Below are 14,539 nucleotides of genomic sequence, written 5' to 3'. Positions count from 1 at the left end.
GAGCAGGCTGGGGGTGGGTGTTCTTGGGCAGAGTGGGGTGCAGGAGCAGGCTGGGGGTGGGTGTTCTTGGGCAGAGTGGGGTGCAGGAGCAGGCTGGGGGTGGGTGTTCTTGGGCAGGGAGGGGTGCAGGAGCAGGCTGGGGGTGGGTGTTCTTGGGCAGGGTGGGGTGCAGGAGGAGGCTGGGGGTGGGTGTTCTTGGGCAGAGTGGGGTGCAGGAGCAGGCTGGGGGTGGGTGTTCTTGGGCAGAGTGGGGTGCAGGAGCAGGCTGGGGGTGGGTGTTCTTGGGCAGAGTGGGGAGCAGGAGCAGGCTGGAGGTGGGTGTTCTTGGGCAGAGTGGGGAGCAGGAGGAGGCTGGAGGTGGGGTTCTTGGGCAGAGTGGGGAGCAGGAGCAGGCTGGGGGTGGGTGTTCTTGGGCAGAGTGGGGTGCAGGAGCAGGCTGGAGGTGGGTGTTCTTGGGCAGAGTGGGGAGCAGGAGCAGGCTGGAGGTGGGTGTTCTTGGGCAGAGTGGGGAGCAGGAGCAGGCTGGAGGTGGGGTTCTTGGGCAGAGTGGGGAGCAGGAGCAGGCTGGGGTGGGTGTTCTTGGGCAGAGTGGGGAGCAGGAGCAGGCTGGGGGTGGGTGTTCTTGGGCAGGGTGGGGAGCAGGAGCAGGCTGGGGGTGGGTGTTCTTGGGCAGAGTGGGGTGCAGGAGCAGGCTGGGGGTGGGTGTTCTTGGGCAGAGTGGGGAGCAGGAGCAGGCTGGGGTGGGTGTTCTTGGGCAGAGTGGGGTACAGGAGCAGGCTGGAGGTGGGTGTTCTTGGGCAGAGTGGGGAGCAGGAGCAGGCTGGGGGTGGGTGTTCTTGGGCAGAGTGGGGTGCAGGAGCAGGCTGGAGGTGGGGTTCTTGGGCAGAGTGGGGTGCAGGAGCAGGCTGGGGGTGGGTGTTCTTGGGCAGAGTGGGGAGCAGGAGCAGGCTGGGGGTGGGTGTTCTTGGGCAGAGTGGGGTGCAGGAGCAGGCTGGAGGTGGGGTTCTTGGGCAGAGTGGGGAGCAGGAGCAGGCTGGAGGTGGGTGTTCTTGGGCAGAGTGGGGAGCAGGAGCAGGCTGGAGGTGGGTGTTCTTGGGCAGAGTGGGGAGCAGGAGCAGGCTGGAGGTGGGTGTTCTTGGGCAGGGTGGGGAGCAGGAGCAGGCTGGAGGTGGGTGTTCTTGGGCAGAGTGGGGTGCAGGAGCAGGCTGGAGGTGGGTGTTCTTGGGCAGGGTGGGGAGCAGGAGCAGGCTGGAGGTGGGTGTTCTTGGGCAGAGTGGGGAGCAGGAGCAGGCTGGGGGTGGGTGTTCTTGGGCAGAGTGGGGAGCAGGAGCAGGCTGGAGGTGGGTGTTCTCGGGCAGGGTGGGGAGCAGGAGCAGGCTGTGGGTGGGTGTTCTCGGGCAGAGTGGGGTGCAGGAGCAGGCTGGGGGTGGGTGTTCTTGGGCAGAGTGGGGAGCAGGAGCAGGCTGGAGGTGGGTGTTCTTGGGCAGAGTGGGGAGCAGGAGCAGGCTGGAGGTGGGGTTCTTGGGCAGAGTGGGGTGCAGGAGCAGGCTGGGGGTGGGGTTCTTGGGCAGAGTGGGGAGCAGGAGCAGGCTGGAGGTGGGGTTCTTGGGCAGAGTGGGGAGCAGGAGCAGGCTGGAGGTGGGTGTTCTTGGGCAGAGTGGGGTGCAGGAGCAGGCTGGGGTGGGTGTTCTTGGGCAGAGTGGGGAGCAGGAGCAGGCTGGGGGTGGGTGTTCTTGGGCAGAGTGGGGAGCAGGAGCAGGCTGGAGGTGGGGTTCTTGGGCAGAGTGGGGAGCAGGAGCAGGCTGGGGGTGGGTGTTCTTGGGCAGAGTGGGGTGCAGGAGCAGGCTGGAGGTGGGTGTTCTTGGGCAGAGTGGGGAGCAGGAGCAGGCTGGGGGTGGGTGTTCTTGGGCAGAGTGGGGTGCAGGAGCAGGCTGGAGGTGGGTGTTCTTGGGCAGAGTGGGGAGCAGGAGCAGGCTGGAGGTGGGGTTCTTGGGCAGAGTGGGGTGCAGGAGCAGGCTGGGGGTGGGGTTCTTGGGCAGAGTGGGGTGCAGGAGCAGGCTGGAGGTGGTGTTCTTGGGCAGAGTGGGGTGCAGGAGCAGGCTGGGGGTGGGTGTTCTTGGGCAGGGTGGGGTGCAGGAGCAGGCTGGGGGTGGGTGTTCTTGGGCAGAGTGGGGAGCAGGAGCAGGCTGGGGGTGGGTGTTCTTGGGCAGAGTGGGGAGCAGGAGCAGGCTGGGGGTGGGTGTTCTTGGGCAGAGTGGGGTGCAGGAGCAGGCTGGGGGTGGGTGTTCTTGGGCAGGGTGGGGTGCAGGAGCAGGCTGGGGGTGGGTGTTCTTGGGCAGGGTGGGGTGCAGGAGGAGGCTGGGGGTGGGTGTTCTTGGGCAGAGTGGGGTGCAGGAGCAGGCTGGGGGTGGGTGTTCTTGGGCAGAGTGGGGTGCAGGAGCAGGCTGGGGGTGGGTGTTCTTGGGCAGAGTGGGGAGCAGGAGCAGGCTGGAGGTGGGTGTTCTTGGGCAGAGTGGGGAGCAGGAGGAGGCTGGAGGTGGGGTTCTTGGGCAGAGTGGGGAGCAGGAGCAGGCTGGGGGTGGGTGTTCTTGGGCAGAGTGGGGTGCAGGAGCAGGCTGGAGGTGGGTGTTCTTGGGCAGAGTGGGGAGCAGGAGCAGGCTGGAGGTGGGTGTTCTTGGGCAGAGTGGGGAGCAGGAGCAGGCTGGAGGTGGGGTTCTTGGGCAGAGTGGGGAGCAGGAGCAGGCTGGGGTGGGTGTTCTTGGGCAGAGTGGGGAGCAGGAGCAGGCTGGGGGTGGGTGTTCTTGGGCAGGGTGGGGAGCAGGAGCAGGCTGGGGGTGGGTGTTCTTGGGCAGAGTGGGGTGCAGGAGCAGGCTGGGGGTGGGTGTTCTTGGGCAGAGTGGGGAGCAGGAGCAGGCTGGGGTGGGTGTTCTTGGGCAGAGTGGGGTACAGGAGCAGGCTGGAGGTGGGTGTTCTTGGGCAGAGTGGGGAGCAGGAGCAGGCTGGGGGTGGGTGTTCTTGGGCAGAGTGGGGTGCAGGAGCAGGCTGGGGGTGGGTGTTCTTGGGCAGAGTGGGGAGCAGGAGCAGGCTGGAGGTGGGTGTTCTTGGGCAGAGTGGGGAGCAGGAGCAGGCTGGAGGTGGGGTTCTTGGGCAGAGTGGGGTGCAGGAGCAGGCTGGGGGTGGGGTTCTTGGGCAGGGTGGGGAGCAGGAGCAGGCTGGAGGTGGGGTTCTTGGGCAGAGTGGGGAGCAGGAGCAGGCTGGAGGTGGGTGTTCTTGGGCAGAGTGGGGTGCAGGAGCAGGCTGGGGTGGGTGTTCTTGGGCAGAGTGGGGAGCAGGAGCAGGCTGGGGGTGGGTGTTCTTGGGCAGAGTGGGGAGCAGGAGCAGGCTGGAGGTGGGGTTCTTGGGCAGAGTGGGGAGCAGGAGCAGGCTGGGGGTGGGTGTTCTTGGGCAGAGTGGGGAGCAGGAGCAGGCTGGAGGTGGGGTTCTTGGGCAGAGTGGGGAGCAGGAGCAGGCTGGGGGTGGGTGTTCTTGGGCAGAGTGGGGTGCAGGAGCAGGCTGGAGGTGGGTGTTCTTGGGCAGAGTGGGGAGCAGGAGCAGGCTGGGGGTGGGTGTTCTTGGGCAGAGTGGGGTGCAGGAGCAGGCTGGAGGTGGGTGTTCTTGGGCAGAGTGGGGAGCAGGAGCAGGCTGGAGGTGGGGTTCTTGGGCAGAGTGGGGTGCAGGAGCAGGCTGGGGGTGGGGTTCTTGGGCAGAGTGGGGAGCAGGAGCAGGCTGGAGGTGGGGTTCTTGGGCAGAGTGGGGTGCAGGAGCAGGCTGGGGTGGGTGTTCTTGGGCAGGGTGGGGAGCAGGAGCAGGCTGGGGGTGGGTGTTCTTGGGCAGAGTGGGGAGCAGGAGCAGGCTGGGGGTGGGTGTTCTTGGGCAGAGTGGGGAGCAGGAGGAGGCTGGAGGTGGGTGTTCTTGGGCAGGGTGGGGTGCAGGAGGAGGCTGGAGGTGGGTGTTCTTGGGCAGGGTGGGGTGCAGGAGGAGGCTGGGGGTGGGTGTTCTTGGGCAGAGTGGGGTGCAGGAGCAGGCTGGAGGTGGGTGTTCTTGGGCAGAGGGGTGCAGGAGCAGGCTGGAGGTGGGTGTTCTTGGGCAGGGTGGGGTGCAGGAGGAGGCTGGGGGTGGGTGTTCTTGGGCAGGGTGGGGTGCAGGAGCAGGCTGGGGGTGGGTGTTCTTGGGCAGGGTGGGGTGCAGGAGCAGGCTGGAGGTGGGTGTTCTTGGGCAGAGTGGGGTGTAGGAGCAGGCTGGAGGTGGGTGTTCTTGGGCAGAGTGGGGTGCAGGAGCAGGCTGGGGGTGGGTGTTCTTGGGCAGAGTGGGGAGCAGGAGCAGGCTGGGGGTGGGTGTTCTTGGGCAGGGTGGGGTGCAGGAGCAGGCTGGGGGTGGGTGTTCTTGGGCAGAGTGGGGAGCAGGAGCAGGCTGTGGGTGGGTGTTCTTGGGCAGGGTGGGGTGCAGGAGCAGGCTGGGGGTGGGTGTTCTTGGGCAGGGTGGGGTGCAGGAGCAGGCTGGAGGTGGGTGTTCTTGGGCAGAGTGGGGTGCAGGAGCAGGCTGGAGGTGGGTGTTCTTGGGCAGAGTGGGGTGCAGGAGCAGGCTGGGGGTGGGTGTTCTTGGGCAGAGTGGGGAGCAGGAGCAGGCTGGGGGTGGGTGTTCTTGGGCAGAGTGGGGAGCAGGAGCAGGCTGGGGGTGGGTGTTCTTGGGCAGAGTGGGGAGCAGGAGCAGGCTGGAGGTGGGTGTTCTTGGGCAGAGTGGGGTGCAGGAGCAGGCTGGGGGTGGGTGTTCTTGGGCAGAGTGGGGTGCAGGAGCAGGCTGTGGGTGGGTGTTCTTGGGCAGAGTGGGGAGCAGGAGCAGGCTGGAGGTGGGGTTCTTGGGCAGAGTGGGGTGCAGGAGCAGGCTGGGGTGGGTGTTCTTGGGCAGAGTGGGGTGCAGGAGCAGGCTGGAGGTGGGGTTCTTGGGCAGAGTGGGGTGCAGGAGCAGGCTGGGGTGGGTGTTCTTGGGCAGAGTGGGGAGCAGGAGCAGGCTGGAGGTGGGGTTCTTGGGCAGAGTGGGGTGCAGGAGCAGGCTGGAGGTGGGGTTCTTGGGCAGAGTGGGGTGCAGGAGCAGGCTGGAGGTGGGGTTCTTGGGCAGAGTGGGGAGCAGGAGGAGGCTGGCGGTGGGTGTTCTCGGGCAGAGTGGGGAGCAGGAGCAGGCTGGAGGTGGGGTTCTTGGGCAGGGTGGGGTGCAGGAGCAGGCTGGAGGTGGGTGTTCTCGGGCAGAGTGGGGAGCAGGAGCAGGCTGGGGGTGGGTGTTCTTGGGCAGAGTGGGGAGCAGGAGCAGGCTGGAGGTGGGGTTCTTGGGCAGAGTGGGGTGCAGGAGCAGGCTGGAGGTGGGTGTTCTTGGGCAGGGTGGGGAGCAGGAGCAGGCTGGAGGTGGGGTTCTTGGGCAGAGTGGGGAGCAGGAGCAGGCTGGGGGTGGGTGTTCTTGGGCAGAGTGGGGTGCAGGAGCAGGCTGGAGGTGGGGTTCTTGGGCAGAGTGGGGAGCAGGAGCAGGCTGGGGGTGGGTGTTCTTGGGCAGAGTGGGGAGCAGGAGCAGGCTGGGGGTGGGTGTTCTTGGGCAGAGTGGGGAGCAGGAGCAGGCTGGGGGTGGGTGTTCTTGGGCAGAGTGGGGAGCAGGAGCAGGCTGGGGGTGGGTGTTCTTGGGCAGAGTGGGGAGCAGGAGCAGGCTGGAGGTGGGTGTTCTTGGGCAGAGTGGGGTGCAGGAGCAGGCTGGAGGTGGGTGTTCTTGGGCAGAGTGGGGAGCAGGAGCAGGCTGGAGGTGGGGTTCTTGGGCAGAGTGGGGAGCAGGAGCAGGCTGGGGGTGGGTGTTCTTGGGCAGAGTGGGGAGCAGGAGCAGGCTGTGGGTGGGTGTTCTTGGGCAGAGTGGGGAGCAGGAGCAGGCTGGAGGTGGGGTTCTTGGGCAGAGTGGGGTACAGGAGCAGGCTGGGGCGGGTGTTCTTGGGCAGAGTGGGGAGCAGGAGCAGGCTGGGGGCGGGTGTTCTTGGGCAGAGTGGGGAGCAGGAGCAGGCTGGGGGTGGGTGTTCTTGGGCAGAGTGGGGTACAGGAGCAGGCTGGGGGTGGGTGTTCTTGGGCAGAGTGGGGTGCAGGAGCAGGCTGGGGGTGGGTGTTCTTGGGCAGAGTGGGGTGCAGGAGGAGGCTGGGGGTGGGTGTTCTTGGGCAGAGTGGGGAGCAGGAGCAGGCTGGGGGCGGGTGTTCTTGGGCAGAGTGGGGAGCAGGAGCAGGCTGGGGGTGGGTGTTCTTGGGCAGAGTGGGGTACAGGAGCAGGCTGGGGGTGGGTGTTCTTGGGCAGAGTGGGGAGCAGGAGCAGGCTGGGGGTGGGTGTTCTTGGGCAGGGTGGGGTGCAGGAGCAGGCTGGGGGTGGGTGTTCTTGGGCAGAGTGGGGTGCAGGAGCAGGCTGGGGGTGGGTGTTCTTGGGCAGAGTGGGGTGCAGGAGCAGGCTGTGGGTGGGTGTTCTTGGGCAGAGTGGGGTGCAGGAGCAGGCTGTGGGTGGGTGTTCTTGGGCAGAGTGGGGAGCAGGAGCAGGCTGGGGGTGGGTGTTCTTGGGCAGAGTGGGGTGCAGGAGGAGGCTGGGGGTGGGTGTTCTTGGGCAGAGTGGGGTGCAGGAGCAGGCTGGAGGTGGGTGTTCTTGGGCAGGGTGGGGTGCAGGAGCAGGCTGGAGGTGGGTGTTCTTGGGCAGAGTGGGGTGCAGGAGCAGGCTGTGGGTGGGTGTTCTTGGGCAGAGTGGGGTGCAGGAGAAGGCTGGGGGTGGGTGTTCTTGGGCAGAGTGGGGTGCAGGAGGAGGCTGGGGTGGGTGTTCTTGGGCAGAGTGGGGTGCAGGAGCAGGCTGGAGGTGGGTGTTCTTGGGCAGGGTGGGGTGCAGGAGCAGGCTGGGGGTGGGTGTTCTCGGGCAGAGTGGGGTGCAGGAGCAGGCTGGGGGTGGGTGTTCTCGGGCAGGGTGGGGTGCAGGAGCAGACTGGAGGTGGGTGTTCTCGGGCAGAGTGGGGTGCAGGAGCAGGCTGGAGGTGGGTGTTCTCGGGCAGAGTGGGGTGCAGGAGGAGGCTGGGGTGGGTGTTCTTGGGCAGAGTGGGGTGCAGGAGCAGGCTGGAGGTGGGTGTTCTTGGGCAGGGTGGGGTGCAGGAGCAGGCTGGGGTGGGTGTTCTTGGGCAGAGTGGGGTGCAGGAGCAGGCTGGGGTGGGTGTTCTCGGGCAGAGTGGGGTGCAGGAGCAGGCTGGAGGTGGGTGTTCCTGGGCAGAGTGGGGTGCAGGAGCAGGCTGGAGGTGGGTGTTCTTGGGCAGAGTGGGGTGCAGGAGCAGGCTGGAGGTGGGTGTTCTTGGGCAGAGTGGGGTGCAGGAGCAGGCTGTGGGTGGGTGTTCTTGGGCAGAGTGGGGTGCAGGAGAAGGCTGGGGGTGGGTGTTCTTGGGCAGAGTGGGGTGCAGGAGCAGGCTGGAGGTGGGTGTTCTTGGGCAGAGTGGGGTGCAGGAGGAGGCTGGGGTGGGTGTTCTTGGGCAGAGTGGGGTGCAGGAGCAGGCTGGAGGTGGGTGTTCTTGGGCAGGGTGGGGTGCAGGAGCAGGCTGGGGGTGGGTGTTCTCGGGCAGAGTGGGGTGCAGGAGCAGGCTGGGGGTGGGTGTTCTCGGGCAGGGTGGGGTGCAGGAGCAGACTGGAGGTGGGTGTTCTTGGGCAGAGTGGGGTGCAGGAGCAGGCTGGAGGTGGGTGTTCTTGGGCAGAGTGGGGTGCAGGAGGAGGCTGGGGTGGGTGTTCTTGGGCAGAGTGGGGTGCAGGAGCAGGCTGGAGGTGGGTGTTCTTGGGCAGGGTGGGGTGCAGGAGCAGGCTGGGGGTGGGTGTTCTCGGGCAGAGTGGGGAGCAGGAGCAGGCTGGGGGTGGGTGTTCTCGGGCAGAGTGGGGTGCAGGAGCAGGCTGGGGGTGGGTGTTCTTGGGCAGAGTGGGGTGCAGGAGCAGACGAGGTGGTTGTTCTTGGGCAGAGTGGGGTGCAGGAGCAGGCTGGAGGTGGGGTTCTCGGGCAGAGTGGGGTGCAGGAGCAGGCTGGAGGTGGGTGTTCTCGGGCAGAGTGGGGTGCAGGAGCAGGCTGGAGGTGGGTGTTCTTGGGCAGAGTGGGATACAGGAGCAGGCTGGGGGTGGGTGTTCTCGGGCAGAGTGGGGAGCAGGAGCAGGCTGGAGGTGGGTGTTCTTGGGCAGAGTGGGGTGCAGGAGCAGGCTTGGGTGGGTGTTCTTGGGCAGGGTGGGGTGCAGGAGCAGGCTGGAGGTGGGTGTTCTTGGGCAGAGTGGGGTGCAGGAGCAGGCTGGGGGTGGGTGTTTTTGGGCAGGGTGGGGTGCAGGAGCAGGCTGGAGGTGGGTGTTCTTGGGCAGAGTGGGGTGCAGGAGCAGGCTTGGGTGGGTGTTCTTGGGCAGGGTGGGGTGCAGGAGCAGGCTGGAGGTGGGTGTTCTTGGGCAGGGTGGGGTGCAGGAGCAGGCTTGGGTGGGTGTTCTTGGGCAGAGTGGGGTGCAGGAGCAGGCTGGAGGTGGGTGTTCTTGGGCAGAGTGGGGTGCAGGAGCAGGCTTGGGTGGGTGTTCTTGGGCAGAGTGGGGTGCAGGAGCAGGCTGGAGGTGGGGTTCTTGGGCAGAGTGGGGTACAGGAGCAGGCTGGAGGTGGGTGTTCTTGGGCAGAGTGGGGTGCAGGAGCAGGCTTGGGTGGGTGTTCTTGGGCAGAGTGGGGTGCAGGAGCAGGCTGGAGGTGGGGTTCTTGGGCAGAGTGGGGTACAGGAGAAGGCTGGGGGTGGGTGTTCTTGGGCAGAGTGGGGTGCAGGAGCAGGCTTGGGTGGGTGTTCTTGGGCAGGGTGGGGTGCAGGAGCAGGCTGGAGGTGGGGTTCTTGGGCAGAGTGGGGTGCAGGAGCAGGCTGGGGGTGGGTGTTCTTGGGCAGAGTGGGGTGCAGGAGCAGGCTGTGGGTGGGTGTTCTTGGGCAGAGTGGGGTGCAGGAGCAGGCTGGGGGTGGGTGTTCTTGGGCAGAGTGGGGTGCAGGAGCAGGCTGGAGGTGGGTGTTCTTGGGCAGAGTGGGGAGCAGGAGCAGGCTGGGGTGGGTGTTCTCGGGCAGAGTGGGGTGCAGGAGCAGGCTGGGGGTGGGTGTTCTTGGGCAGAGTGGGGAGCAGGAGCAGGCTGGGGGTGGGTGTTCTTGGGCAGAGTGGGGAGCAGGAGCAGGCTGGGGGTGGGTGTTCTTGGGCAGAGTGGGGAGCAGGAGCAGGCTGGGGTGGGTGTTCTCGGGCAGAGTGGGGTGCAGGAGCAGGCTTGGGTGGGTGTTCTTGGGCAGGGTGGGGTGCAGGAGCAGGCTGCAGGTGTGGGGTCTGGGAGGGAGCTGGGTAGGGGAGTCGGCTGCAGGAGGAGGGGTATAGGAGAGGGGTGCGGGGTGGGTCTGGGCAGGAGGGGATGCAGGAGGGTTTGGGGTGCAGAGTCTGGAAGGGGGGTTGCGAGGGGAGTAGGGGGGAGGGAGGTTCTGCATGGGAGGGGACGAAGGGGTGGATGAGGGTGTGGGGTCTGTGTGACTGGGGTGCAGCATACTTGCCTCCCCCAGCCACACATGGCTCTGTGCCCCTTTCCTTCACTCCGAGGCTCTGCCCTCCACTGCTCTGGCTGGCCCGAATTCCAGCAATGGGATGAAGCCTCTGGGCAGTGCTGCTGAGGCTGCTGCTGCTCCACCCCCACCTTCCCAGTGCTGTGCAGGGCCACTTCCTGCCCCTCTGCTCGCCTGGCAGTCTTGGTCCCGTCCTAGCTTGCCAGATCCGGCCCATGAGGCTCGGAGCTCTGCACCCCCAACCCCGCTGCAGGCTGGATACCGTGGAGGGGACCCTTGGGGTCCAGAGCCAGACAAGCGATGGTCTCGATTCCGATTGCAGGCTGGGGTTCCCCACCCCTGTTTTAAACTCAGGCAAAATCCTGTGCAGAGACTCTGAATTTAATTTAAGCCTGAATTACGGTGGTTGGTTTATCAGTAGAGTATTTACACAGGAGTATTTACCAGATTACCTAAAGGTTTGTCTGGTGTAGGTGTTAGCAGTGTTGAATTAGTACTGCAAGAGGCGCAAGGGTAAAGCAATTGTTTTATCTTCATAACTGGTGCAGCAAGTCCAGAGTGCCAAGGCTCTGAGATGCCACGACTAGAGGTGCCGAGGCTCAGTCCTGACAAGCCTTGGCACAGATTAATCATTGGTTGTGAGCAATATTCCCTCTAGTCTTTTCCATCTGTGTGCACAATTTTTTTCCATCCGTGTGTGGAATACATGTTTTTTCTTGCATGTGCGAATGTGCACCGCATGCACAAACTCAAATCTAGCTGTGGACACTCTGCCAATCAGCTCGTCAGCATTTGAATCTCCCCTGAGCAGCCACAAAAACACACAGCGTACAGCAGGGGTGTGCAAAATGGTGGATACACTCTCGGGAGGGGTTGGAGGAGTGGGGAAGGTGTGACATTTTGTAAGGGGGGGACGCAGCATGATCGGCTTCCCCCCAGTGACCTTTACTGCCTCCCCTGCAGTCTCCGCTAGTTCCCCCCGGCTTCCCCCGACGCTGTCACCGTGGGAGCATGGTGTGTCGCTTCCAGGAGACTGCTGCTCGCTTCTGGGGCATTAGACGGGTTGAGGGGGGTTAAGGGGGTGGCTTGTTAATTTCAGGGATGAAGAGCAGGGCCCGAATTGACAAGCTTTCTCGCCCCCGCACTAAGGGACTGACAACAAGTCGTCCTGGGGCACCTTATAGACCAACAGATATGTTGGAGCATAAGCTTTCGTGGGCAAAGACCCGCTTCAACAGATGCATGAGCTTATGCTCCAACATATCTGTTAGTCTATAAGGTGCGCCAGGACTTCTTGTTGTTCTCGAAGATACAGACTAACACGGCTACCTCTCTGATACTTGTAGGAATACTGGTGTTTTGAAAGAATCATAGGACTGGAAGGGACCTCGAGAAGTCATCTAATCCAGTCCCCTGCACTCATGGCAGTACTAAGTATTATCTGGACCATCCCTGACAGGTGTAACTTGCTCTTAAAAATCTCCAGTGATGGAGATTCCAGACCTCCCTAGGCAATTTATTCCAGTGCTTAGTCATCCTGAAAGGAAGTTTTTGCTAATGTCCATCCTAAATTGTCCTTGCTGAAAGTTAAGCCATTGCTTCTTGTCCTATCCTTAGAGATGAAAAAGAACATTTTTATCCCTCCTTGTAACTTTTGTGTGCTTGAAGTTAGAAAAAGTCCAGAGAAGAGCAACAAAACACGTGGCCTGCATGGGGGGGAGTCTGAAAAAACTGAGTTTATTTTATCTGGGAAAGAGAAGACCAAGGAGAGAGATGATTAATTTTCCAGTATGTTAATATATTCCTGTACTGTAATTTGTATTTATTTGCTTGGATTATAGTTTTGTTAAAATGGCCCTTTTGAAGATTCTACCCTGCGTGCTTAATTTTAGGCTCCTGCTCTTGAAAATGTTGGTCAATAATTCTTCCTCCATCTGCAGCTCACAGAAATGTCGCCTGCTTGCCATTGGTTAAACCAGGCTTCCTTCATATTCCTCTGTGAATTTAGTTATTTTTTTTCTGTAGCTATTAAAATGAAGTAGTTCTTTTAATTTTTCCCATCCTTCATGTGTACTCATTTTCTAGTGCTTGTATCAGGATCTGGTATCTGTCCCAATGAGCAACACAACAGGAAAGCCCAACATAGTAGCAGTTGCTGTGGATTCTCAACATCCAGTCACCCTCCAGCTTAATGGCACGTCGGCAGGTAGAGAGCTTACCAGGTTTGTAAACTTATCTGAAGATCATGTGTGTTGAAATAACCCACCAATACTTCTGTTTCCTGGCACTTGCCAGCCACTATCCCTGAAGTCTGTGTCCTCTCCACTGCAGTTATTACTGGGAATTTGAGAAGTTAGACCTGCAGTTTAATCATAGTACTAACAGCACAAACCTGTAATTTATGATGATCGTGCCTAGCTCCTTCGGTCACTAATTGCAACTCGTAGTGCTGTATAAATGCATAGAGAGTCAGGGTTTGAGGCCAGAAAGCACAGCCGGGTCATATAATCAGAGCTTTTGGATGTCACAGGCTACCTAAGCCACCAGGCACCAGCGTGCTAAACCCAACAACAAAATTAAAACAAAAGTCTATGAAGTCACAGTTCCTGCTACACCATCAGTAGTTTAAGAAGTCATGTACAGTGGGGTTAGTAAGGCTGATGGACGGGTGTGATCAAACAGTACACGAGGGGCAGCAACGCTGACAGATGCTGCCAGCCTGGGGCCGAGACAGGTGGGGGGCCCAGCTCCCCATGTCCGGAAGGGGTGGGGCCACGGTTGGAAGGGGTGGGACTTGGGGTGGTCAACCCTGAGGGCTCCCCCACTGCCAGCGAAGCGGTGGCACAGCACTCTGTGGCCTTCCAAAGGGACCCAGGGGCAACTGCCCCTTTTGCCGCACCCCCCCGCCCCCGCCCCCGGAAAGGGAGGCCTGAGCAAGGGAAGCGAAACCAACCCAGACAGAAGTGGCTTTTGGAGCTGCTGAGGGGCCAGTCGAAGAGACGGCTGAATGAACAACAGACTGAAAGCGCCAAATCAGGCAGCCAGAGCCAAACTGCAGTAACTGGCAATGAAGGCCTCACCAAGGGGGGAAAAGAAACAGTCTGGTCACAGGCTGGGGCCCTTTGCAGCCCTGTCTCCTTTTGTGTGCACAGGGAGAGGTGGTCACTGCAGCCCCACAGCCAGAAGGAGTACAGGCTGTGTGCTTCCCAGCGTACCCTTACCCTCCTTCCCAGAGCTCTGGTTTTGTAGCCGTTCCTTCCTTCAGCACATCTTCCAGCTGGCCTGGCCTGTCGCCCAGTGGTGCCTCCCCCTGTACCTGCAGACAGCAGCCATGGCACAGCAAGTCCCAGCAAAGGTTCCCTTTCCTTCTACCTTAATTCTTTGCAGGATCCATTATCATTTTGGAGAGTTTGGAAACTATTCTCTTGTGGTGAAGAACTTTGGTGGCAGCACCAAAAGGATTTCCTGTGACATAATCGTCAATGAAAAGCCCGTCAACAGCCATCTCCGTACGTAACCCTTTATTTTCCCCTTTCCATGTGTAACTCAAGCTTTTTGTCTTTCAGGAAATACGCCCCTTAAAATTCTCTTTACCTCCCTTCTTAGCACATCCCTGGATGCTGTCCTTGTGCTCCTGTTCTCACGCCACCGTTAGCCAGTCTTCAGGGGTCTTGCAGATTGCTCTCGTGAGGAGGGGGAGTTGATGACAGAGTCGGGTATTTCTTTGATGTGATCCTGTTTGTTTAGAAAGAAGGTAGAAGTCCTGTTCCTCTGACCACAGTAGGCATCAAACAGCATGACTCTGTTTATTTGCTTAGAGTTCCAGTCCTCTCCTGGCCAGCGCTGTTCCCATATGCACTCTCTTAGCTTTTCTTTCAGGGTCCTGCTACAAACTCATCTCTGCCTCTGTCTAGACTTCCTTGTGGCCTTCTCCAGGACAGTTTGTGGTTTTCTGTACTTGTAACACACACACGCACAGCTGCAATCAGATCAGTCTCCTGCTTTGTCAAGAGACACCTGGGAAGGCCCCTGGACTACATGGCCCAGGCTACCACTCAGTCCAGTCTTTGGGAACTGATTTTCCATCATTTTTGCCATTACTAAAGGCCATGTTATTGTTCCCTTGTTTAGCCTCAAACCCAACAGCTTCAAGGTGGTAGGATCCCCACCCCAAACCCCAACATAACACATCTCTGGATTAAATACAGCAACCAAAGTAATTGCTTCCACTACAGTTTTGTCCTTTCAACTCTGCCATTTTTCTTAATGCACAGCTTTATTTCTCCTGTCTGGTGAGGCCCTCGCTTGCATCCTTCATTGTCTCTTCTACAGCTTTGACTCTCTTCACATCCACTCCTCTTCCTGTCCCGGCCTCTCTCTCGGCCTCTGATTCTGCTATGTTCATCTATAAAAATTGTTATGCCATATCTGTGAATTTCCCTTTCCTCTGCCAATCCTGCAATGCCACCACTTTCCCACACTCAGCTCCTTCGTCCTTTCTCCTATATTGTTAGGTGATCTTTCCTACCTTTTTCCTCCAAATACTTACACCTCGCTAACCACTTCTTTACCTCCCTAGCCTCACTGCTGCCTTCTTAACCTCTTAAGTATTCATGATCTCTGCCTCTCCTTGGGCTCCTCCTCCCAATCTTACCTGTTCTCATGAAAGTCACCGATGAACTCATTCCTGTCTGACACCAACAGGCTCCTTCTTCACTTCTCTGCCATGCACTTTGTCCCAGTTCTCGCTCAGGTTTCCTGATGCCATGCTTGGCTGCTCTCCTTCCTGCATTGTTCACTGTCCTGTCAGTTTTTACCCTCCCTTGGTGTCCAGGGAAGGCCACAGGTGGAGAGGGATAGCTCAGTGGTTAGAGCATTGGCCTTGTAAATCAGGGATTGTGAGCTCAATCCTTGAGGGGGCTTTCAAGGTTCTGGGGT

General features: G+C 60.9%; 1 protein-coding gene across 3 annotated transcripts in view; it reads left to right on the top strand.

Annotated features, from left to right (window-relative positions):
- The window catches only part of HGSNAT (heparan-alpha-glucosaminide N-acetyltransferase), a 47,690-nt gene that overhangs the window by 9,676 nt on the left and 23,475 nt on the right, over positions 1-14,539 (top strand). For 2 of the 3 annotated variants that reach the window (XM_074993866.1, XM_074993865.1), the window contains exons 3-4: positions 11,687-11,823; positions 12,989-13,110. The exons of the other annotated variant lie outside the window; for it this stretch is intronic. In XM_074993866.1, coding sequence (XP_074849967.1) covers positions 11,687-11,823; positions 12,989-13,110 — 259 coding nt within the window. The remainder of the gene's footprint in view (positions 1-11,686; positions 11,824-12,988; positions 13,111-14,539) is intronic. 3 annotated transcript variants of the gene reach the window in all.

The sequence above is a fragment of the Carettochelys insculpta genome, chromosome 4 (assembly GCF_033958435.1).
Source record: "Carettochelys insculpta isolate YL-2023 chromosome 4, ASM3395843v1, whole genome shotgun sequence".
Classification (NCBI taxonomy): Eukaryota; Metazoa; Chordata; order Testudines; family Carettochelyidae; genus Carettochelys; species Carettochelys insculpta.
Note: the sequence above shows the minus strand (reverse complement) of the source record. Positions and strands in the feature narration are given on the sequence as shown.